General features: G+C 38.3%; 1 protein-coding gene across 1 annotated transcript in view; it reads left to right on the top strand.

Moving 5' to 3' along the window:
- ADAMTSL1 (ADAMTS like 1) overlaps window positions 1-27,115 on the top strand; it is a 400,901-nt gene that overhangs the window by 6,419 nt on the left and 367,367 nt on the right. Inside the window, exon 2 of the mRNA XM_090274075.1 lies at window positions 26,660-26,787. Coding sequence (XP_090130201.1) covers window positions 26,660-26,787 — 128 coding nt within the window. The remainder of the gene's footprint in view (window positions 1-26,659; window positions 26,788-27,115) is intronic.

Here is a 27,115-nt window from a genome sequence, read left to right as displayed (position 1 = left end):
TGACAGAGTCACCAAATGGAAGGCCTCAGTCCCTGAGTGACTACACTGTAACTCTCACAGATTTACCTTTGTGGACATTCATTTAACCACAAGCAAGAAATAAACTTTTGTTGTGTTAAAACACTGAGAATTGCAGGAAGGTGTTATTTGTTAAACTGAAAACCTTTTCATATAGCATGTGCTTCCAATTTAGATGACAAGCATGCTAGTACTCACTGATAAGTAAGTACTGATACTACTTTCCACTTATTATATGGGAAAATTGAAATAAGAAGGGGCCATGTCATCCTAATGGTGTTTAATCTTTGTGGTTTGCAAATATCACATACTTAGAACATGCTAAGTACTTGGGGATATATGCTAGTACTGCAGGAAAAATAGGAAATGGGTTCACATCCATTTCTTAAACATAGGATCCAAGAGTGAGGGGAGCAGTAAGAAATAAGGAAAGGAAGCAAGAGAGGCAGGCCTGTGGTGAACAGTTGGGGTCTGATCTCCTGGAGCAGAGCAGGAGCAACCAACCTAGTCAAGGACACAGAACCATACAGACCTAAGGGGCAGGCAAAGGAAACAAACAAACAAAAGTTACTGAGACACAGACACCAAGGCACAACACCAATGCAGTTCCAGAGACAGATGTCAGAAACTAAAGGAGTGAATAAGTGACAGAGGGAAACAGACTCCTACAACCAAAGAAGATAAATGTTTCACACAGAAGCATATGAAGTAAAATACACTACTTGAGTATACCTCATCTCAAACTGTCTTTGAGACATTATTCTAGGAGGCCATGAAAGTGGCACTAGTGTTAATGTATAACCATCTGGGCTATAGCACCGAGTCCAGCTCCCTGGTCATGGCCTAGTCACATAACTTACTCCAACTCCCGTCTCCTCATCCATGTACTGTTGCTCGTCCCACATAACATGAGAGGCAAATGCAGAATTAGATGTTGAAGTGTTTTTGTAAACTTCAAAGTACTGTAAAGCCTCAAGTGATTATTTTAATTCCTGTAAAAATCATTTATCTATCACTAGCTATATACCCAACAAAGAGCCAAGCTCCATGGAAGATAGATTAAGAGAGTCTTTACAATGAAGAGTTTGGTTGTTAATTGGACATTGTGGTGTCAGAGTTATTTTTTAAATGTTTCAGAAAACTCTTCTGAAGTGAATAGTTCTTTGATGGCTATTATTTTCAGTTGTTCAACAAAATGGCTCATCTGGTAACTGTCTGCACCTATGCAGATTCTATCTGTTTAATTCTCTTATCCAGGTGTAAATGTAAATTATGGCTTCCCACAGATTATTAATGTATTATTTTTATGGATATTATCAGTCAGTGTTTGACTTCAAACATTAAATTTTTTTCCCCAATTTCCACAGTTTAGAATATCAATTTGTGCAACAGAACATACTAGAATAGTTTTAGTTAAGATTAATTCTTTAGGGAAAAATTATTTTCAAAGCAAATTCTTATCATTGTGAGAATTACCATTTATTATGTGTGACCAATATCTAGAGAGTTTCCATCTGCCCCGTTATCATTGGAGCATCATGCTGGCAAACTTCAAACTAATGTAGTTTCCACCACATTGTGCTTGCTTTGTAATAACTGAACCATGAAAAAAAACAAGCATATTCCATTCAAACTTATATTTCTGTAAGTGCAATTACTATAAAGTTTGCATCTCCCTTCCTCTCTAGATTTTTCTCTAAAATTCTTATTAAAAATAAGTTAATTACAATAAAACCCAAAAGGCCTTGTCAATGGAAAGGGGGGTAGCTGAGAGAAAGGAAATAGAAAAAATCACACGTACGAGCATACACCATTTTTAATGCAGGAGATTTATTCCACTTCTGAGGCAAGAAATTGCAGGACTCTAATAGTTTCACCACCTGTGAATTATTTGGGTGCACCTCATAAGCGGGTCCTTTCTTGTATTTGTTTAAAGAAATAAGTGGTATGTCGCCAATTCTGCACTACATTAATTTTCACAGAGTTTCCATTTTCATCTTCATTGCTTTTTCAGATTTTTTTCCAAAGTTTCTGCCATTCTTCAACTAAAGCTTTGGGTATTTTCTCCTTCAATTTTTGTCCGGGGACTTTCTCTGAGTCAATTCAGCCTGTTGGCATAAATGCTAGGTCCAAAGAGGGAAGGAGTGTGATAACCTAAGACATCCTGACATAAATTCCAAGAGTCCTAAAGAAATGAGACAGGAAATTATGAGCAACCTATAATAAATTCAAACTGTCCAATAAAATAAATACACCTTACTTTGTTCTCATAGTGAAGTATGGTAGGGTGTCTGATTTCTCAGCCTACTTTGCCGCCTGTAATCTCAGTCACCATTTAAAGTCTGCCAGAATATTGTTCAATATTGTACTTCATCAATAGAACCAGGACTGAAAAAGGCTCATGGAAACAATAAGCTCTCCTACTGTTCAGGTGCTGAAGTGAGATTTAAAGGAAAGATTTTTTTTTTTCTTAAATAGTCTGTTTTTTCATTATAGTTCTATAACCATTGGTTATTGAGATCCAATGTAATTTCTCTCATGTGCCATGCACTTTTACTTGTAGTTGGTCTGATATAACAAGCATGGCTTGAAATTACTGCTACAAAGTTAAATTGACATTTGGGGTGCCAGGACATAGATTTCTAATGTTTTAGAATTAAAAGGAATATTTGAGGTAGCATGAAATGAGACCTCAATTGACTGCGATATCCGTAAAGGCAGGAGTTTGTTTTTATTCTATCTTGGATATCTTTATATCTCCAGCACCAGGCAAAAAGTTGAGTAAGTGAATTAATTGCCTATTTCAGCCCCTTTATTTTGCAGATAATTGAATTTTAAATATAAATGCATGCAAAAAGGCTTGAGACATATTTGCCAGGAACACCTAATAGGTCGGATCCCAAATCTGGAAGCTGGATCTTTTTCCTTTGAGTCCATACTCCTCTGAGAAAGTTTATTCTCTATTATACTAAGTGGACTGTAAGGCCCTTTATGTAAGAGCCAGGCAAGCTGGCCTTGGTGGAGAAAGGTTGAAATGCTGAAATGCCACCGGCAGAAGAAACCTAGGAACCAACAAAGCTGATGAAAAATCATCTTGAGTTAAAACTCAAGGACATTGTTTGCTTATAAGTCTCAGGGTGACCAGGCAAAAATAGACTGAAGTCTGTAAAGCTTGTCTGTCACTCTAGACTTGTGTCATATCAATAAACTTCATTTCTCTTGCTTTCCATATCAATGAAAAATGTGAAAACTTTTGGTTATGTATTGGGTTGACTAAAAAGTTTGTCTAGTTTTTACCGTACAATGTCTCTAGTAGTATTTAGTTGTCTTTAACTTCATTTGAAACAATTTTGTTAGATCGTATTATAAAAGCTGTCATATCATCATGCATTTAAGAAAACATCAAAATTGGTGAATTTTTGTGCTGCCATTTTAATATTAAAGATGGAAAAATACGTAACCTTTTTGGCGTATTATGCTTTATTATTTCAAGAAAGGTAAAAATGCAATTGAAACACACACAAAAAAATTTTTGTGCAGTGTATGGAGAAGGTGCTGTGACTGATCAAACATGTCAAAAGTGGTTTATGAAGTTTCTTGGTCCTATTGACATTTTGCTCAAGTAATTCTTTGCTGTGGGGCTGGCTGTCTTATGCATTGGAAGATGTTTAGCTTAGCAGCGCCCCTGGCCTCAGCCCACTAGCAGCCAATAGCAAGCGATAGCCTGTATACTCAAAATATGTTGTTGGTGAAAATGAAAAATGTGTCTTTTATTTTACAAGAACAACAAAAAAACTAAATGGACTTTTTGGCCAATCCAATATATGTGGAAATAACTTCACGCAGGACCTCACACATAATAGGTCTCTAAGGCGTGTTTGTTTCCTTCCACCTGTGTAAAACGGCATATTTATTGAGAGTCTGCTATGTATGAGGCACCGTGCTAAGTACCGGGTAAACTGTGTTGAAAAAAACAGCCATGGTTCTAAAGATGGGACTCTTCTACCTATAATATCAGAAAGCACTTGGGACAGGGAGGCAGGGAGGAGGCAGGAATTAACTGGCCAGTACATTCCATTGGTTTCATGTTGCTGTCATGATATTATTTCTTTAAACTGTATATTTAACTATTGCTGAAGTAAAGGGTCTCTGCCTAAAGAAATAGACACATTAATTCCTTATTTATAGTGATTCAAGAAAGAATGTGTTAGAAAAACTCAAAAACTCTAAAGATTTATATTTAAGGTCACTCCTTCGAGTTACGCTTTTTTCTTTCTTTCTGGAATCCTCTTTTTTAGTAATACTGGAATCTAAGCTTAATGAGTGTATTACTGTGTCTCTGTGTTTATTTGATACATAAACACCTGTCTTTCCCATAGCAGGACCAAACTTAAGTAGTGAAACCTTTATACCAGCCCCACCTTCAAGAGAATAAAAGGCCTCAGTGGCATATAGAACACTAATGGAAGTACGGTTTTCTTTAAAAGGTTTTCACTTGCTCTGTGGAAACCATTAGTACGTAGGACCTTTAAAAATCTTTGAGCATCATCCTTATGACCAGTCAGCATGTTCTCAGCTCTCTGCTAAGAGGGGGACTGTGATTTTTCAACACCTCTGCCATGTCTCTGTTACCAGCCCCAACCTGCCTTAACCCAAGGCAGGCATTCTTACCCCTGAAAGTCCCACCTTGCTACTAAGTTCAGTTCAAGTAGTGCTGGGACTCATATTGGTGAGACTATCTGGCTATAGACTCCAGGATCTTGATTTTGAGCAACTCATTTAGTGATTTATGTTCACTTTAGAGTCCGAGATAACTGAAAGCAGTGATTCCCAGACTTTTGGATTTCATAGACAACTAAAATTGCAAAAGTAAATAAAGATATGTTTGCAAGTAAGTAGGAAGTTTGGAAAACAAATTCAAAGTTTCTAATCTTTCTACTTTGTTAAACAATAAAATAAACTTCTCTCACCATAGTTTTGTGAATGAAATAACAGTTGATGCTATAGAGTGCTTGCTTCAACGTGAGATGCACTCTACATATGTTAAATTTTCTAATGCTCATGACAACCCTATGGAGTAGTTCTAATTATTTTCCTCATTGTGCAGATGAGGAAACTGAGGCACAGAGAGGTTGTATCCCATGCCTCAGGTCAGTCAGCTAGCAGTGGCAGAGTGCAGATTCAAACCAAGGTGCAGGCCATTCTGGTCCCAATACTGCCAATTTGTTTCACTGCTGCAGATGAAAGGTTATTTGAATAAGCCAAAAGTTTTGAGTATGTAATTTCAGGAGAAAATCTAACACAGCACCTCTAGTTTCATGAAAAACTAAACTGTGTCCTTATTTTTCTCTTTATTTCCTCTTTGTGTCAATGAAAATCTCGTCATGGACTGGCCTGCTCTGTGCCAAACACTTACCTTAGGACACAAAGATAGACAAGACACAATCATACCACCCAGGAAACTCCCAGATTGTAAACAAAGTTCTAAAAGATAATACAGACAGAGGCTGAATGGAGGAAATAAGGTGCTGCAGGAGCACAGGGAAGGACACAGGGGCGGGGAAGCTGGCCTTTATTGTCTGCAGAGTCCCAGGCTCTGGGCTAGGCTCAGAATAGCTTGGCTTTGAGGTGGGTCACTGAAGGTAACATGAAAGCAGGGCCATCTACAGGGAGTCTTACAGGATCAGTGGGAGTTCACCAGGGAGACAAGAGAGGGAAAGGGGACCTTCCTGGCAGGGGGACCTTCCTGGCAGAGGCACCTGCGTGGGCAGAGGCACAGAGGGAAGAAAAGAAAGGTGAGTTCACAGAGCGCTGAGTAACTGGAGGCATGCATGCCATCCATGCCCAAGGGCTTTGACCCAAGTCTGTGTTTTAGAAAGACTGCTATGGCGGACACATGGGGTGGAGAGGCCTGAGAGCAAAGGGCCAGTTAGATTATTGCTCCTCTCCTGGTGAGACACCATGAAGGCTGAGCAGTGATGGAAAAGAGGGGCAGAGCATCCACATATATAACCACAAAGTTCTTTGCAGGAAAAAATTCCTTCACGTTACATCTCGCAACCTCAGAGACTCTTAAAACACCAGCTGCTGGGCTCTTTAGGTCCCACTGCTTAGCATACAGCCTGCGGCCTGGCACTGAGTAGGCGCTCAGATGTTTGCTGAATGAACATGGGAACGAGTGAATACTTTGATTGAAGGCCTCCTTGTTCAAAATTATGACCTGCAGTCAGAGATTTTTTTTTTCTCCAAAAATTATGGCAGGCCTTCTGGAGCAGTAAATTTATCAATATCCTAAAAAGTTAAGAACTTTCTATCACTCTCTCAGGAAAGAGTGAATACAGGCCCAACCCTTCTAAAGAGATTGCTACACTTTGTGACTTAGCCTATGATAGCTATTTCAGATGGGTACGCTTGTGCTTTTCCAAAGCTTTACCACCTTCATGTAACACAAAGCCTATCACATGGAGTCATTTTTGGATCTTGGGTGATTATTGTAATAAGAGAATGCAGTGTTTTCCTGTCATTATTTATCTATCTGTTTTCTCACCAAACAGTGCCCTATTCAGCTCTTCAGATTCATGTCACAGTTATGAATCTTTCCATGGGAAGACAGCAAATATTTTTGCCCTAATTCTTGCAGTGCTCCACATTATCTAATATGGGCTCCACATGTGAAGTTCCCTTTGAAAGCAGCTGAAATTCCAATAAAAGTTGTAGCATTAAGGGTCTAAGTGTAAGTTATCTCCCCTGATCAAATATTAATTGTGGTCTTCAGAAAATAATCAAGCCATATCTAAAATTCATAAGTTTATTATTTTGTATTAAAAATATAATGTGACCCAAAAGATAACCCACAAGTTTTATTAAAGAAAGTGTGAGTTAAATGTTACATTTTAAAGCACTTTTAATGTTTTTTCTTCATGAATCCAAATGGTAAGGCATCAGATTTTTAATCAGGCATTGGAATTCCGTGGATATGTAATTTCTTCATCTCCTAATTAGGGACAGTCTCCAGTGTGCACGTCGCTCTTTACTCAACATTAGTACAAAATTGATTATAGGTTGGCCTCACCTCATAAAGTACATTTGCTTTGGAACAGCATCACACAGGTATTTATGTTTGAAATCATATGGTCCTTCTGACTTTCATTCTAACTTTGGAGACCTACCACTTTAACTTTCCTTCCTTCTCCCCCCAGATTGACTGCACACAACATAAAAATCTCTTTAGACTTAGTGAAGAGGAAGAATGTGACTTTCAGTCTCCTCCTATCTGCCAAGCACTGAGCTATTTGTTTATCGATGTTACCTCAGATAAGACTCACCACAACCCATTTCACAGATAAGAAATCTGAGTACCAAAACCTAAAGGGTGGTATGAATTCCTCTACTTCTAATGTACGTGTATTCAATTTTCTTAGCAAACAAATCATATTAAAATATGCAGTACAGACTTTTTTCTGTGTTGTTGGAACTATGTTATTTGGACTCTGTCAGCAGGAGCCTCCCCAACGTGCTGAGTGATTTCCACAGTTTCAGAACCAAGTTCATTAGAGTTCACTGCTTGTACCGTATTTCATCGATCCTAAGATACACAGTATTTTTTTTTTCTTATTTCAGAAACTTGAATGCATCTTATAATTGATAGCAGGTCACAGTTTAATGGGTGGCTTTTGTTATTCTTCGTGGTGCATAAAATAATGTGACTTCATTCTATGGCATCTTGGAGTCTGTGAAATGCTGCATCAGGGTCTTTCCCATAGCTGACCAATGGAAGCAAAGGTAGGCTTGAGATTTAGCTGCAGAAACATGATTTATGGACTTATCTCCTCCCTCCTTCGATCCATTCACTATCTGCTGATGCAGATGCCTTCTGCCTTTGTTTGCCAATCTGCAACATTGCAAAGTTGTACGTTGAACTTGGTTACCTTTTTTTGGTCTGTCCCACACCAAGGTCAACACCTCCTTGCCTAGGACCTCCTTTCTTAGTGTATGTGCATGTGTGTGTGTATATATGTACAGCTTTCTTATCTGTAAGAATACAGGGGTTGGCAAAAGCAGGTATACAGTTGTGAGTTCACGAAACAGAGTTTACTCTTGTATTATTATTTCTTCACTGTATTATTTTCCATATGAACGACTGTAAACCTACTTTGCCTATCCCATAGAGTGTAATACAGTAGTTCTCTATTTTTTGGTCCATATCAGGATCAGCTGAGGACTTGTTAAAATTATAAATGCCCAGGCTCCTCCTACATCAACAAGCCTGGGCCCCTGTATATTTTATTAGCTCTCAAGGTGATTCTGATATACACCAGGTTGAGAATGTTACTGGTGTGGTTGCTAAGAGCAGGAACTCTTGAGCCAGGCTGCCTGGACCCAAATGCTGGCTCCTCCAGTGTAAACTTTCCATGTCTCAGTTTCCTTGTCTGCAAACCAGGAACCAATAATAGCATCTACCTCAAAGGATTATTGTGAAATTTAATAAAACGAGTCATGCAACATACTTAGCACAATAGCTCACACACGTAGCAAGTGCCCAATAAACATCAGCAGTTATTACTCCCCTCCTATAGCCTAAATTCCTCTATTTCATTCCCAGAAACCAATCTGTTATCTTTTCCCAGATTCAAAGCAGCTGATAGCTTTGTCTGGTCACTGAAGCCTCCCAGACAATCTCAAAGAAAGAGGCAGGGAGAACAACTGGGATTTCCTTTTAATTTGGGTGGCAGTAGGGTGGGTCTAGAGCAATTGAAGTCAGGGATTCTAAAACAGATAAAGGCTGGTTCAAGAAAGTCGTCTGGTGAATTCACTTACAACCATTGTCTAGTTCAGGATTCTAATTGTCCTCTGCATCAAAATTACCTTTTAGAACTTGGAACTAAAACTGTCTGGGCAGCCACCAACCTCTCTCCCACAAGAGAGGCCCAGATATAGGCAATTTTCTTTGTGTTTGCAGGTAATTTGAGCATGTAGTCACAGTTGATAAGAACTGATTTAATTGAATAGTTAAAAGATTTGAAACACCTCTCAACCTGTTAGGGATTTGTCTCATCTTTGAAGATGATTTATACAACACTTCCCACCTCAAAAAAAAAAAAAAAAAAAAAAGGAGCCCTTTTTTCTTAAAATAGTGACTCATATAGTTGATGTGAATGCACTGTGTAAATTGTAACTGTGTGTGTGTGTGTGTGTGAGAGAGAGAGAGAGTGAGAGAGAGAGAGAGAGAGAGAGAGAGAAGACAGAAAAGATTATAATGCATAATGTGAAGATGATTATCTTATTTGTTAGGTAGCATTCACAAAGGGTCCCAGAACTCTTCCAGTTAATAGAATGTAATGTAATCTGAGGTATAATCTACCAGCCATTAAATGTATAAACTTTTTATTTGAAAATAGGAACCATGCACATTTTATACAAGATAGAAATTAGAATTTTTCTGAGCCTGGTTTGAAGAAACAAAATAAAACAGATACTCTGTGGGTGTCCAGTCTTCCGCATATACCAGTCATCTAATCTTTTATTTTCTTTATTTTTATTTTTCTGGGTGGTGATTGTATCAGATTAAATATTTTGTCTTATTTCCCTGTTTTCCTGAGACAGCCATGTTTAATTCCTGTCCAAATGAGTGACTTACTCTTATCCATCCTTATTCCATGAATTAGACATAAAGAGACTCTAAATTTCTCTTATCTTTTGGGGAAGTGAGTGTTAGATCAATTTTTCTCTTATCCTTTTTTACAGTAACAAGGCAGCCCCCAACCTTAGTAGTCCTGTTTTTCTGAAATGTCCATAAATCTGCTGTGTCTCAGAGGGATAATATGAGGATCAAATGAATATGTGCCAGCACTTTGAAAACTGTAAAACTAATTATATTGCACCCTGCTCCAAAGCCTTCACTGACTTCAGCTATCAGCCTCCTCAGGGACCAGTTCCTCAGCTGGGACCGAAGGCCCTGTCCCAGAGCGCCAGCCCAGCCTTATCTACAGCTGTTTGCAGGCACTGAGAGCCAAACTACATAGAGGAACTGACCTGGCCAAAACTGGAAGCAGAGGGGACACCAGTTGTGTATCATGTAGGTGACGCTGAGTCCAATTTAGAGCGCCAGGTGCAATGGAAAAGAGGGAACAGAAAAGAGATACATAGCAGAAGTGAAATACAGTGTCTAGTACAGGTCTGGGTGTGTGTGTGTGGATGGAGGGGTAGAGTAAGGTGGAGGACAGAAGGGTTGGAGGGAGGGGAAATGTTTTCTAGAAATGTTTATATATTCACAACTGTGCCAAAGGAAAGACTGCTAAAGGATTGGAGTCCCAGATATTGAGTTTGGTCTTAGACATGTTGAATTGAAGGTACTAACAAGCCATTCAGGTGAGTGGAAATAGAAGCCAGGAGATGGGGTTAAAGTATTTTTGCATATCATCTACAAAGAGAAGAGTTCAAACAAAGGGGGAAGTGAGGAACAGGAGCCAAGGATAGAGCTTTGAGAATTCCAGAATTTACTAGTCAGGATGAGTAAGACAAGGCAGGGCGGAACAGGCCAGTAGCCACAGCCAGAGAAGCCAGGGTAGTATATTCCACAGCAAGGTCTGAGGAAAGGTTAAAGGATGTGGTGAATTACAGAGTCCTGATGAATTTCAGAGGAGCTGTGTCCCTAAGGGGCTGGGCCAAAGCCAGATTGCAAAGCGTTGAGGAATTTGGGGGCATTAAGGAAGTGGGTGCAGTGGACTCGGATTAGCCCTTCAAGAGTTTAGAACTGAAAGGGAAGAAGGCAGGAGACAGTTTAATTCTCACCACCAACAAAGTGGAAAGTAAACGCAGGAAAGCATAGAGTGAGAGCTGTGTGATAAAAGTGGGCTTGGTCTTAATAAAAAGAGGAGACAGTGCTTTCTTCTGAACATCTCAAGGAAGGCTGATAGCAGCCGTGTGTGAAATTGATTTCTGAGGCCCAGCACCAGAGACAGAGGGGCTGTGAGGCAAATGGAGTAGTAAACCATGATTTAGCACCTTCACTTTCTCTGCTTATTACAAAACAGGCTTTAAAAAAAGACGCCTGTGGTGAGTCTCAGCAATCCTGATAATGTCTGTGGCCAAGATTCATTTTAATATATTCCTGAGACATGTCAGTGATTTTAACATTGATTTAAATAGCAGTTAAGTTACTTATCATTGCTAAACATGGTTAATGTGATACACAAAAATATTATTTCTACCATTAAATAATATTAAATGATTCTGGGGAAAAAAGATTTCTTTCTTTTTCTTCTCTTTTTGCTAAAAACAAAAGTGACAGACTCAAAATGCTTCCACACTGAAAGCAAAAATTAAGTTTTATGCATTCTGAGAGAAACAGTGTTTACTTCTACTGTATCAAGCACTGAGGGTCAGAGAAGGGTTCACAAGTATCACAAGAAAGAATTATATTTTGTATGCTAATGAACATTTAATAAGTGGGTTTTCTAATGTCTCCTTGACGTTGTCATTTAATTTACAAATGAATGGAAGCTGATATTACTTCCCATATGTACAATACTGAATGATATTTTTCAATTATAATTTTAAAATGCTAACAGTAAAGGAAATTGAGCAAGCTCAAAAATACAAATACTTTTCATAAATGTGTCTAATAATCACCAATATAATTTCCCGTCTTCATACAAGTAGATCTGTACTGTTTACAGTAATGATGAAAAATTATAACTTGCCCAGAAAGACTAGTCATTTTAGAAAACCAGAGTCTTTCTAGCAGTGTTTTAAAATAAAGAACTTACAGTACAATCTATGCTGTACAATATTAAAGGAAAATATGTAGGTTATTATATTTTTGAAATAAAAAATAATTTACAGAATTCTTTTCCTGATTTCTGTAGTTACAACAAAAGCTACACTACCAAGGTAACTGGCCCTCATTGCTACTGATAAAGGACCTAATAGTTTGAAAATATATCTGGAAATCTGAATATTAAAAACAAAAAATAACCACTGTAAGCTTTACCAGTAAAGAACCACAATAGCAGAATTTCCGTTTTGCTTCAAAAGAAATGATGTTATGAAAATTACCAATATACCTATTAGTAGAATCAGCGTAAGGCAAAAACCTTCTCTATTAACTCTTTGACAGGAAGTAAGCCAATACAGAAATTAAAAACCATTATATAAAGAAAACTTTTATTTATCATTTAGTAAAATTTTGCTTATACATTTTTACTAATTCTCAAAGAATCAAATAGTACAAATTTATCAATAAAAAGTGCAGAGTATAATGTAACTTTTTTTTTTTTTTTTAATTCAGAAGTACCTAGGATTTGACAGTTTCTGGATGCTGGTAATTGTATTAGAGGTTCTTTGTTTTTAATTAAACAGTTCTTAGAGTTGAAGCAATAGGATTATCTCTACTTGAATTTCATTTAGCAATTGTACTGGTCAACTCTTTCATATTTTAGCACTTTTATTTTTAAAATAGTCATAACAAGCAAATGTTCATTTCTCATTTTACAGATCAGAAACTTATTTGTTAATATGCTCTAGTGAGATAAGGTGATTTAGAACTATAGACATTTTTCTGGCTAAAGATGTCTTAGGAAAAGATCAGGCCAAAGTTTCTTCTTGTAGAAGTGACTGAATGGAGGCCCAGAGAACTAAGTGGCCTAAAATCCCATAATGGCCAAGTTGATCCCCAGACTGTGTCCCTTTTTAGAAATTTTTGCCATTATCCAAAACATTTTTAAAGTAAAAATGCTCACACACACACAAAAAATAATGGTTAAACACTAAACATTCTTTGAACTATGGTCTCTGTATCAAGCCCTGTGTTAGACTTTAGGGGTGGAAAGTGAACATCACATAATCCCTATCTTCTGGGGCTCGTGTCAGGTATTTTGCCTTTATTAATTTCTTTTAAACATCAGAAAACTATGATTTGATTTTTAGATTTATTTTTACATAGAATCTAATAAAATATATTCTCCCCAGTCCAGAACACACTTACTTTAAAACCTATATCAAAACTTGCTTCTATCAAGTTATTTTTTTTCCTGGTTAATTCTGCTCAACATTAAATTTTTTTGTGATCTATGATTATCTGTCCTGTACTTATTTTTGCATTCATGGAAGTTCAATTGGATCAATATTCTTCACCTTTATGCTTTTAAGTCCAGATTCTCTCATCAACCTATCTTCATTCCCTCCTAATCACAGCACACTTGTCTCCACAAAGCGTACTTCCCAAGATAGCAGAACTGACTATTGTTTACTCAGTGATGAGGGCTTGTTGGCAGATAGACATCTAGGACTTGGGTTAGGCTAGATTGAGGCAAGATGTGACAGGTTAAGAATCATCTTTCAGCTTTAAACATTCGGGCAAATTTAAAGTTGGAATAAAACAACATGTGAATAAGCAGAAATCTGATCTTTTTATTTTATGGGTCTGATTAATTTTTTCTTTATTCTAGTCCCTTGCAGACTAGGGGGGAAAAAATGTGTGTGTGTGTGTGTGTGTGTGTGTGTGTACATATATTCCCTTCCTGTTTTTAGAGAATCTGAATGTATATAAACTCTCAAGAATGATAGCTGACAGCCATTACAAATTAGAATTAGACACTCAACTACAACTTGCCCTAGCCTGCCTTGTGTTAATTATTCATTCAATGAACATGCACTGAGACCAATTACATATCCAGAGTTCTACAAAGCCCTGAGTACATCTTTGTCATGGCCCCTAAGAAACACACAGTCCACTCCTGGGATAGATGTGTAAACAAGTAACTACAGAACAGTGGCTGACCAATTCTAAAACAGCCATGTGTATAAAGTCCTAGCAATATGTTCAAAATACACAGGAGAAGCAATGATTGATTCTACCTGGAGATAAGGGAATGATTCACTAGATGACTTTGCATCTTAAAGCAGAAGCAGGAGTACACAATGCAAAGAAAGTAAACAATGTGAGCAAAAAGGAGAGGAGGGAAATCTAGGCAACAGCAGAATCGTGAACAGAATATTGAAGTCCTCGTGCAGCCTGCTTTACTGAGCAGCACCCAGTCACTAGAATGTAGAGCACATGAGTGATCAGGAGCAGCAGAAATTAGTCTAGAATGTTATGAAAGGTGTTCTATGTCACCCTAATAATTTGGACTTTATCCTGTAACCTTTTTTGAAGAATCTGACAAAAGCTATGAATCCTCTTTCTAGAAATATGATAATATCACACACGCCCAAATGTTGCATACAGTTTCTGAGTCCTCATAGCCCATCTGGAATCCATTACTAGATACTACCAGCTATAGGAAGTGGAACCATAGAGTCTGTTAGGGAGTGAACCGTTTAGCTCTGTATTCTAGAAAGATAACTGGCAGCAATGTGGAGAACAGATTGGTGGGGAGAGAGGCTGCAGGTTAAAAAAAAAAAAAAAAAAATCAGATGAAAAACCTATTGCAAAATGCCAGGCATGAAATCCTAGAACCAGAGTTAAGACAGTGAAGTAAGGATGGAGAGGGTGGGAATGGAAGAGAGAAGCCTTTCAAAATGGAATTGATAAGACTTAGTGTCTGATTAAAGGTAGAGGATGTTGAGCAGTCAAACATTTTGTTGTTGTTTATCTTATTTCCCCTATTAAATTATAAATCCTCTAAACAGTGTTGCTGCACCAGGCTGGCCTCTGGGGATTGAGCATAAGCAAAAACATAAACATATTAGACTTCATTATTAATGAGAAAGCAACAAACAGGTCCCTCTACCAGTTGAAGGGCAGAGTGCTAGCGGGTAATGAACTCTGGAGCTGATAGGCAATTACCAGTAGACACTGAGAATCAAAGAAGGAGCTGTTCAAAATGGTAAATCTTGATGGGAGACAATCATTTCAAAGCAGCAAGTCAACTTTCTGGTTGCCATCTGTGCCTTACTTACAAGGCTTCCTGCCCCAGAGCATCTAGCAGGGTATAGATGCTAAAGAAATCTGTTGATTATCAGCATGAGTCTACACTAATCGAGTATGATACTTCTGGGTTACTGGGACTCTTGGTTAGTTTGCTTTACATTGGTGATGGGAAAATATTAGAACCATAAGTAGACCCTCAAAATGATTTTCTGCCAAACTGCAAAACCTGTACAACTGTTTCAATTGTCAGTCTGCTGCCTACAGCTACAGGTTTAAACAAGAGGGAAATGTTATCTATTGAAGATAGAGATATGGTCATTGAGAGAACTATTGCTTTTTGACAAAATTGATCTCCTAGTAAGAAAGGGGGGATACAGTTCTCCTATTGTACAATCTCCCTTTATGAGAGAAATGGAATTACTGGTTTCAGCCTTCTAATTCAGCAGCCCTTAGGTTTACAAGTTCAGCTGCTATTGTTACTATAAAACAAATTTTTATAGTGGGAAAAAAACAACAGGCTGACAGGCTATTTCTAGTATAAAATCTGTAAATCTTCTAAACTAGGTAGATAGATAGATAGATGATAGTCTGTATTATATGCCCCATACACAAGTATGTATAGGTATACACTTATATATGTATATATGTGTATGTGTGTATATATGTGTGTGTGCGTGTGTTTGTGTGTGTGCATGTATAAATATATATAATATACACATAAATATATATATACATGTACACACACGCACACACACATATATATACTGTATATGTTTTCATCCAAACTTGGAGTTTGAAATCTCTACCAGAAATAAATGCATAGTGATATTTATATTAATATTCTATTAGTATTACAACAAAGTAGAGTATTTCTATTTGCTAAGTTTATGCTTTTAAAGTAATAGAAACTGACAGTAATAGAATATTTTGCTATGCCTTTCCTTGAGATAAGCTACTCAAAATATTCCATGACCCAGTTGCAAGTTTCCTGAATACTAATCTTTGATTATATCAACAATTCGTCGTCGTCGGCAGCCGTCCGTCTCGAGAGACGATGGTGTAGCTTCTTAAGAGTCCATCTGCACCGCCGAGAATGGCTGTGCAGTCCGACTCGGGAGTGACACGGTATCTGTCTCCTCCCGTGTCAACAATTATTGATTTTAATTTAACCAGCTATGAAATTATGTTCTGGTGAAGCTCCCTAAAAAACCAGAGATTTCTCAGCAGTTCCCTTGATGAGCTATAATCCAGGCTTGTCCTTGAATAGAATGCAAAATAATCAAGTTATCATAGTTCTGAAATGAAAACCTTTTTTCTAAGTATATTTTATTGATTATGTTGTTACAGTAGTCCCAATTTCTTTTCCCTTTACTACCCTCTTCCTAGTACCCCCGTTCCCTCCAGCAATCCCCCCCCCCTCAGTTCATGTTGATGGGTTGTGTATATAAGTTCTTTGGCTTCACTCTTTCCTATATTATTTTTAACTTCCCCCTATCTATTTTGTACCAAACAATTATGCTTCTTAATCCTGCACCATTGCCCCCTCTCCCCGCTCCTAGCTGATAACCCTTCAAATGATCCTCATACCTATGATTCTGCTCCTGTTCTGGTTGTTTGCTTTGTTTGTTTTTATTTTTTAGATTCAGTTGTTGATAGTGTGCGTTCGTTGTCATTTTAATATTCATAGTTCTGATCTTCCTTTCCTAAATAAGTTCCTTTAATGTTTCATATAATAATGGCTTGGTGATGATGAGCTGTTTTAGCTTTATCTTGTCTGGAAAGCACTTTATCTGCCCTTCCATTCTAAATGATAACTTTGCTGGAAAGAGTTATCTTGGTTTTAGGTCCTTGCTTTTCATCACATTGAATACTTCTTGACAGTCCCTTCTTGCCTGCAAAGTTTCTTTTGAGAAATCAGCTGATAGTCTTATAGGCCTTTGTAGGTAACTCTCTGCTTTTCTCTTGCTGCTTTTAAGATTCTCTCTTTATCTCAAAACTTTGGCATTTTAACTATGATGTGTCTTTGTGTGGTCCTCTTTGGGTCTAGCTTCTTTGGGGCTCCCTCTGCCTCCTGGACTTGTATTTCCTTCACCAAATTTGGGAAGTTTTCCTTTATTATTTTTTCACACAAGCTTTTGATTTCTTGCTCTTCCTCTTCTCCTTGAGGCAACTCTGTGCTTCGGATGTTGGCACGTTTAAAATTGTCCCAGAGGTATCTATGCCTCTCCTCATTTTTTTCAATTCTTGTTTCCTCATTTTGTACTGGTTGACTGTTTTTTTTTCTTCCTTATATTCCAAATCACTGGCTTGAACCCTGGTTTCCTTCTCTTCACCATTGGTTTTGTGTGGATTTTCCTTCATTTAATTTAGCATAGACTTCATTTCTTCCCTTATGCATCTGCCATACTTAAGCATATCTGTCAAGTCTGTGAGCATCTTTATCACCAGTGTTTTGAACTCTTCAACTGTTAGGTTGGCTATCTCCTCATTTGTTAGGTTGGCTATCTCCTTGTTGCTTAGTTCTCCCACAGAAACCTTGATCTGTTCCCCCTTTTGGGCCATACTTCTCTGTTTCCTCATCTTGACAGGCTCCTGTGTTTGTTTGCCTCTGTGTCTTAGGTAGAGCTGTCACACCTGTTACCTTGTAATGGGCAGAGCCTCAGGTATTTGTCAGTACAGGGCAACCCATTTCACCACGTGGCGCTGTGTGTTGGGGAGGGGTCTGAGAGGGAACAATGCCTCTTGCCCAGCAGTTGTCCCTTTTCCAGGCACTTGTCCAACTTCTGTATGGAACTGGCGCCTATCTAGGTGTCGCCCTGGCCATCATTCCCAGAGTGTGTGGGCCTGTGGATGTTCCAGGACTGTGGGGGCTCTTTAAACAAGCAAACTCTGCTGAGAGACCAGCAGTTACTGCCTCCGCCCCAGCCCCCACTGGTTTGCACAGTCAGAAGCAATGAGGTTTTATTTTCCCTGGCACTGGAACCATGAGCTGTGTGGTTGGCTCTGGTGCTGGGAGCGCTCCCCAGGTGTCCCTCTCAAGTTTTTTAAATGTTTGACTGGGCTTTCTGCTGGCCTGCCACCGCCACCACACTGTGTCTGCTCCGCCCCTCCTACCTGTCTGGAGGAGTATTTCTTCTTTATATCTTTGTTTATTGGATATCCGTGCAGCTCAACTTTCTGGAACTTCTGGTTCTCTCTAGTTTTGAGGTAGTTGTATTCCTTCTTAGTTGTGGAGGCAGATGTAGTGTGTCTGTCTAGTCCTCCATCTTGGCCAGAAGTCCTCTGAAATGAAAATCTTACTGAAGCATTTGACATTGAGCAAAGTCAGTTTTTTTGTTTCCTAAAAAGTTATGAAGCTGTCTTAATTCCATGTCCAAGTTGTTATTCCTAGATTGGGAAAGAATTCTGAACAAAGTAATATTTTAAAAGCAAAGCAGCAAAGCAGCAACATTAGTTGTTGTTCTGTTTTTAAAAATTATGTTCTGATAAATACTGTTTAAAATGCAAAGGAAGGTCAAAATTTGAAGCTAGGCAACACAAAAGATTGTTGGATATTGGTAGAAAAGTTGACTCCTCCAGTACTAGCTGTGTGACAGGTAGGCTCTGTGTGTGTGTATATGTGTGTGTGTGTGTGTGTGTGTGTGTGATGAGTAGAGAAACAAAATAACTAGCTAATGTGCCAGAAAATATACCAGGTACTTTACATATTTTCTTTCAGTTAATCTGCACAATCACCCTAGTAAGAGAAGTATCAATGTTCCCATTTTACAGATGAAGAAACTGGCTCAAAGAGACCTAACAATGTGCCTAAGTGAAGTTTACTAGTATATGACTAGGACAGACATCTGCTCTCTCTCCTGCACCATGATGTAGTTTGTTCAACATCTGTTATATGTAAAATAGGGAAAAAAATCCTAACTTGATTTTGTTAGTATTAGGTATGATCATTTGTGTAAAGTCTACATACTTCCTGGCACATAGGTACTTAGCAAATCCCAGCAGTTTTCCCTCATCACCAGCTCCCCAGGCTTAGGTGCACATTAGGTGCCCTAACAGGAATATGAATGGGGCATGCTCATGTCTGTGTGTGTGTGTGCAACTCAGTGAAAGGAAAAGGAAGACGGGTACCCAAAGGCCCTCTGTGGCCAGAGAGCTTTGACACTGTGCTATGGGATTGACTTTTCTCCTCAGTAGCAAGGGACAGGCTTCAGGCAGTGGCCTCTGAAAGATCGTGCACTGTGTCACTGGCAGTTCATCATATCCCCCAGCAGTGCAACTGTGATAAGAACCAGATGATCCGAATTTCCTCAGCAAAGCCAGCAGCAAATATCTGGAAAGGCTCATGCCTCAGTATCCACACACTCTACTCTTCAAGAAAGTACATCAAAAAGCTAATGGGCTTTTACAAGAGCCCAGGTCCTGCTTAATGTCTGTAAGCTCTTGGGAGCAGGGAATCACAACCCCTACCACGTACAGTTGGCGGCAGAACCAGTATTTCAAGTTGTTAAAGAAGCCAAGGATTAGATAAGATTTATAGAGACCTGATGTGTGTAGGGGAGTGAAAAATGGAATCTGCAAATTCATTTCCAAAGCTTGGTCTATGGACAGGATGTTTCTGTGTATAGATTTCTTCTCTTTGCATGGGCACACCACAGGAAACACGGTTCTCTCATCACTGGAGGACTTGCCCCTCTTTTTAATTTAGAAGTGTGTGACATCCATTTCATACAGTCACATGCACAACTCCAGATGGCTTAAGCTAAATGCTGTCTGGGAGAAGAGAAAAACCAGAGACTCAGGTGCCTCCTTGCTGATCTTGAAACAGTAAGAACTGTTCTTTGCTTCGTCCCATAACCCATTTTGCTACCTTTGAGGATCTGTTGATGTCTGAAAAACACTTTGCTTATAATATAACTTCATCTGTTGTATGATTTCAAGTTTACAAAACCTATCATCCATTTCCTCAGCACCTACTTTTGTGTTCATTTAGTTTTATGTAGCTTGACCTCGTTACAACATTTGGAAAAAATATTTCCTTGTGGTGTGTGTGTGTGTGTGTGTGTGTGTGTGCGCGCGCGCGCGTGTGAGGAAATATAACTCGAGTCTTTTTATTGCTAATTTGTGCTCCATCCTACAACCTCTTTCATAAGGCCTTGATAACCTGTCCAGGTTCCAGTGAAAGCTGTTTCTGGGTATAGTGGTTCATGCGAGGTCATTCTATGGTTAAGTGTCTGCTGGGCAGTGAGGTGCAGGGAAACCATTGCTTCATGTGATTACTCAAGGTTCTAACTACTGTACCTGTCAGGCTTCAAGTTGATCACCTTAGACCTGGTTGTTGCATTTGGCTCTGAAATCAACCACAAAACTATCAGATGAAAATTATATTTAGATAAGCCAGTAATGGTGAGAAAAATGACACCATTCTGAGGTTGATGGACTTATACAAGTTCTTTTAATCCTCTTTCAATGTTTCTAGAAGGTATTTAATGATTTATGGCCATAATCTATAGACATACCTCAAAGATATTGCAGGTTCAGCTCCAGACCATCTCAGTGAAGAGGGCCTGGCAATAAAGTGAGTCATAATCTTGACTTTAATTTGCAGAAAAAAAAAAACAACCCACACTTCTGTGAAGTGCAAGAAAGCAAAGCACAATAAATCAAGGTATGCCTGTATATTGCATGCAGTTGGCATTGACTGAGGTGTAGAGAACTTACCTGACCAGGAACAAGGGATGGATGGAAATTGGGAGTTGATTGGTGAGTTTTTAACAAATAGTTCATTTATAAGTCTTCATCAGTGTTACATTCAAAGATCATCATGTAGCACCAAAGATCTAGAAATAGCTAGACTTCTTCTAATTGAATAAGTCAATACTATTCAATTTAATTTTAATAGGATTTTAGAACCAAGACTCAGGGCTTTTTTCCTTCTCTTAGTATCAGCTGGATTTCTGATGTGCTGGCTCAATGGGGTACCACCTGTCTATTCTAACCCATCTGGTGGATATGAAGTAAACCGAGTGCTGCATTAAAATGGGATTTATAATGGACTTTTCCCTTAAGTTTAATATCAGATGCAATTTTGACCTTTTCTGATAACTCTCCTACTGATGAAACTTTGGCTTACCTACAGAATTCTATGGGTATTTTTTGTTCTTTGGCAATTAATAGGTCAAGACTATCACCTCCCCTGACACTGTCACTGAAATTTCCATCAGTGGGGACAGGGATAATCTCTTAATTACTGTGTTTTTATAGCACCTGTGACTTTGTTTCTGAGATATTGCTATGAGGATATTACATTTATGTGATATAAATTAAATAGAGAAATATTACCTTGGATGTATTAGAAAATCTTAGAATTTTCAATTCACAAGGCATCTTTATTGCTATTTGTTATTTTCTAGATGCAATTCAGAGTTTACACTTTTAAAAAATGCTACTGTAGAATGAAGAGGACTGCACATTCCAAAATAAGGGAGAATTAAGTGTGCATCCTACCTAGACCAGGTACAAACTTTGTATTTATGGAAGGCCCTCTTAAAAACTGTAACAAACAAATACTTTTAGGTCTTAAATGACCTGAAAGGCATGCTGAAATGTCATTCTGAGTTATAGATGTAAAAATCTGGCACAGTTTAAGAGGAGGAAAATCACTTGACTTTCTCTAATATTAACCATGGATTTAGTTAGAATGAAATGTTTGTTCCAGTTTGGGAAATAGGTCCATGACTCACTTCTGGGTTAGCGTGCAATCTCTTTCAGAGATATGTGGGCATTTGATATGTCTAGTTGAGCTGAAACTTGTAACTTGTGATGAGGTAAGATGTTTAAGCAGTGAGATCTCACCTTAGCCATTTTAGTGCCTCTTTAAACAAGGCACATGAAAAATTTCAAGCAACTGTAGCACAGAGTTTGAAAAAATTTGGTTCTGTAGAAAAACAAAATCTCAATTATATATTGTTTCCTAAGTATCTTATCCACAGAGCAGCCAGAGAGACATCTCAGTGTATCTGGCCTTCTGGTGTTCTTATCTTGCATGGAAATGGGGCTCACATGTGAGAGCCTCATGTGGAATTTCTTTTTCTTTTTTTGCAGTTGTAATAATTGGATAGTATCACTCATCTTGTTCATTTTAATTACTTCATGAATCCTTGCATTTGTGATGTTAGTTTCCATCTCAGTCATATTTAATTTTAGTAAAATGAAGGAAATTGTATTTTACAATGTATGTTTGTCACACAAATACGAACTGCATCAGGCAAGTACTCTCTCAACAGAACCGCCTTCCAAACATACATAGCAAACAGAAGGGAGTCAGGAGATGGACCATAAACATTTTTAATATCTGAACAATGATTTAATGAGTATATGGGAAAGAGATTTTGTATTCTTCAATGGCAAAAGGGTTTTTTGGTTATTGTTTTTGTCTTTTAATTAAGCTCTAGAAACAGAGTACCCCACATTGCCATGATTAGAAATTGATTTTATTAATTCTAAAAACTCAATAAATACTCCCTTTAGAAATGACAGACTTTGCAATAACAAATGTGTTTCTGTTACCTGTTCCAAGCCACTGCAATTTACCAGCAGGTCATATTACCAGGCCAACCAATGTGGCAGGTCGCTGGGAGGTTCTGCTTGGGAAAGTCAGTGTCTTCAGGGAAATTATACCTTAAGAGTTCAGTGTCTCAACTGAACTCACAAGGAAAAAAACAAAAAACAAAACACTTGCACCTTCCAAGCATATCTCCTAAAACCTTTCAAAGCCCATATATGTTTATAAATTATGTTAATAAGGAAACCATCCACAAAATAAAAAGGGAACTCACTGAATGGGAGAACATATATTTGCCAAAGATACATCTGATGAGTTAATTTCCAAAATGTATAAAGAACTCATGACTCAACACCAGGAAGACAAAACATTCCAATTAAAAAATGAGCAAAGGACCTGAATAGATACTTCTCCAAAGAGGACATACAGGTGGCCAACAGACATATGAAAAGATGCTCAATGTCACTAATCATCAGAGATGCAAATAAAAACCAAAATGAGGTATCATTTCACACCTGCCAGAATGGCCATCATCAATAAATCAACAAACAAGTGCTGCTGAGGGTGCAGAGAAAGGGGAACCTAGAACACTATTAGCAGGGAATACAGACTCATGCAGCCACTGTGAAGATTCTTCAAAAATTTTTAAATGAAACTCCCTTTGACCTAGTGATCCCACTTCTGGGAATATACCCTAAAAATCCAGAAACACCAATGTGAAAGAATATACAGACCCCTATGTTCATTGCAGCTTTATTTACAATAGCCAATATCTGGAAATAGCCCAAGTGCTTATCAGTAGATGAGTGGATAAAAAAGGTGTGGTACATTTACACAAAGGAAGACTATGTGGCCATAAAAATGAGGGAAATCTTACCTTTTGCAACAGCATAGATGGGCCTGGAGATTATTATGCTGAGTGAAATAAGCCAATCAGAGAAAGACTAATACCATATGATCTCACTTATATGTGGAATCTAATTAACAAAATAGAAACAGAGACATGGATACAGGAAACAAACTGATGGATGTCAGAGGGGAGGCGGGAGGGACTGGATGCAAGAAAGTGAAGGGATTTGTGAAAGATCATATATGCATGACCCATAGGCCCAGACAATAGTGGGGTGATGGCCAGTGGGAAGGGGGGATGGGGGCTGGGTGGAAGTGGGTAAAGGGGAAGAAAATGGGGACATTTGTAATAGTGTCAACAATAAAAATAAAGTTAAAAAATGAGTAATGTTTAATAAGAATGTTAATAATAATAGCGTCCAATGAAGCATTTATTATTTAGTCGCTATGAGGTTTATTAAATGTATGTGTGTATTCTTTTATAGTGGTATAATATGCATGACATTAAATTTACCATTTTAATCGCTTGTGTATAGTTCAGTGACATTAAGTCAAGTATATTCACATTATTGTGTAACCATCAAGACCTTCTATCTCCAGAAATATTTTCATCTTCTCAAACTGAACCTCCATATCTATCTCCTTTCCTCCCTTTCCCTTGACCCTAGCAACTGCCATTCTAATTTCTATCTCTGAATTTGACTGCTCTAGGTACCTCATGTGAGTGGAATGATACAATATTTGTCCTTTTGTGTCAGGGTTATTTCACTTAGCATAATGTCCTCAAAACTTCAATCGTGTTGCAGCATGTGTCAGAATTCCCTTCCTTTTTAAAGCCGAATAATATTCTATAATATATATATATAATATAACAATTTATTGATTTATTTATCTACACCTAAACATTTGGGTTGTTTCCACATTATATGCTTTTTATATATTAACTATTCTAATCCTTGTAATGTTTCAGTGATTTCTTTATCTTCATTATCCCCAGTTCATGATTTTTTTAAAAAAACTGAATTATAAAGAGATCTCAGCTAGGGCACTCTGGAGCCAATATTCCATCCCAGGCTGAGTAGGCCCACACTCCCTGCTCTCAACCACTATGGATCCCACTGTCCTTTCAAATGACTGAAGAATCTCCATACAGCATGCATCCATTAGCCTATCCCTGATGCAGCACTCTGAGGCCAGGCTTCTGACTTAATTTGTACCACCTTTAAAACTTCTAAGAAGTCATCAGTTTGACAACTGATTTATAAAGAGTCTACTAGTGCAAAATAAATCATTTTCTGGGGACAAGCACATGTTATTTTCTTTTCCAGAGGCCCCTCCTGCTTGAATGATGCAACCCTAAGTATGACTAGGTAGGGCATGGGAAGGGAATTTTAAAATGCTAGTAAGAGCTACCATTTGTGAGCCTACTGCATGCTGATGGCTTGACTTACATCGTCTCAAGTTTTCACGTGCTCTGTGAGAGGTTATGCTTCTGTGGCTCCTGGTCCCATACCTTCCCAGTATTTCCACATTGCCTGTGCTCTCTCTTCAAGGAGAAAACTGAACATGAAGTTGTCATATTGCCTAACATGCACATTTTCTTAATGGTTTGTTTTTTTACAAACATTATTAGTTTTGGAATTTTAATATTTGTCATTTGTATGTCTTTGAGTGGCATAAGAAGATACCACCTTTAATGTTTAGATATCACATTTGGCTTATTCAGTAAAATAATTTGGCCACAATTTAATTAGCTATTTGTAGAACTGTTGCCATGGATAAATTGTGGTCCCCTCTCCCCACCTCATTCATATGTTGAAGTCCTAATTCTCAATATGATAATATTTAGAGATGGAACCTTTAGGAAGTAATTAGGTTTAGGTGAGGTCATGAGGGTGGGGCCCTCATGATGGGATCAATGCCATTATCAGAAGAAGCACCGGTGAGTTTGCTCCCTCTCTCACATCCTACCACCAAGTGAAGATCACGTGAGCACACAGTGAGAAGGCATCCATCTGCAACCCAAGGGGAGAGCTCTCACTGGGACTAACCATGCTGGCACCCTAATCTTGAATTTTTAGCCCCCAGAACTGTGAGAAAATTAATTTCTGTTGTTTTTAAGCTACCCAGCCTAATATTTTGTTATTGCAACCCAGCAGACTAATATAATTGTATAAATACATATATGACATGTTCTCAATTTATAACAACATAATAATTACAGATAATATTTATTATTGCTTTACTCTGGAACTAGTCGTAGGCCAAGTGTATTTAGCTAATCCTCCTATATGGTATGCATGTATATGTATATGCATGTGAGGTAATGTAATTATAACCTTATCTCCATTTTATAGAAAGAGAAATTGAGTGTCAAGGGGTATTAAGGTAACATCAAGGACAGATAGTGAAAAACAGAATCCATATCAAAACCAGAGAGTTTCTAATTCCAAAGCCTGTTCTATTAACTATGGCACGGTTTTTTCCTCTGGCTCTTCTGTGTAAGAAATGCGAAGCACAGCACTAGGCCTGTACATAACAACTTTCCTCACAGCAGATCCAGTTTTCACTATGAAGCCTGTCAATAACAAGCATGTCAATCTGTCTAAAGTCTCTACTAGTGTTACTTCATGCAGCTATTCTATTGAATAAACCTGAAAACTGGCAATGACGTTGCTTCATTTAAAAAGTTGTCAGTTGTGCCCTGGTTGGGTGTCTTAGTTGGTTGGAGCATCATCCCATACACCAAAAGGTTGTCAGTTCCATTCAGCCAGGGCACCTACCTAGATTATGGGTTCAGTCCCTATTTGGGGGCAGATATAGGAGGCAGCTGGTTGATGTTTTTCTCTCATGTTGATGTTTCTCTCTCCCCCTCCCCCTCTTCCTCCCCCTCAAATCAATAAACATATCCTTGGGTGAGGATTTTAAAAATTTGTCAGTTGCATAAAATGTTCTAGAAAGCAGTACTGGTATGCTTGTGTCAGGTTTCTCAGAAAAGAAATATCTCTAAGAACAACTTCTCTCTTCACAAAGAAATGGAGAGTAGACTCGTGAACTCTGGGCAAAATTGTGACTTTATTGCAATTTACCTTCTACTAACCCAGGTTTCTATGTTTGGCCTCCTTCCCATTTGCTCTATTAATGCAATCCCTTGCCCCCTTCATTTATGGCCCAGGATCCTTGAGCTTAAATATTCTTCTCCCCACACATATATACATGATTAAATTAGAAAGAATCTGATGCATGCTTTCATTCCCCCAAAGCCGCCATGAACAGACATACAGACCACCAACATTTTAGGACATGTGTCTCAAGGTTCATTGGAGACATGATACTGACCAACCTCTTGTTTCTCGCAGAGCTCCAGGACAACACGCTCTGAGGAGGACAGGGACAGCCTGTGGGATGCCTGGGGCCCATGGAGCGAGTGTTCACGCACTTGTGGTGGAGGGGCCTCCTACTCACTAAGACGCTGTCTCAGCAGCAGGTAAGTCCTGTACCTACTGGGGGCTTCTGTAAGGCCCATATGTAGCAGGTTCAAGACCCACTCTTGTGGTCAGGGTTATCCAGAACATTTTCTTGCATGCAAATCCAGATGAAGGAATGAAAATAAGGTACAAATAATTAAGTATGTGCATCTCCAGATAGGTATTTACATATTCTTACATAATAAGCAATATAGAATTTATCTCATTTACCAAGCAAATTTTGTTGCTTTCGTGTTAGAACTAGAATAACTTATTAATAGAAATGAACCTAGTACCTTTAGCTCCATAATATACTTTTTGCACTGTCTTAATAACAACAATGTGAAT

The sequence above is a fragment of the Furipterus horrens genome, unplaced genomic scaffold, assembly GCF_987537825.1.
Source record: "Furipterus horrens unplaced genomic scaffold, mFurHor1.1.pri manual_scaffold_4, whole genome shotgun sequence".
NCBI classification, from domain to species: domain Eukaryota; kingdom Metazoa; phylum Chordata; class Mammalia; order Chiroptera; family Furipteridae; genus Furipterus; species Furipterus horrens.
This window is presented reverse-complemented; position numbering and strand designations above follow the sequence as displayed.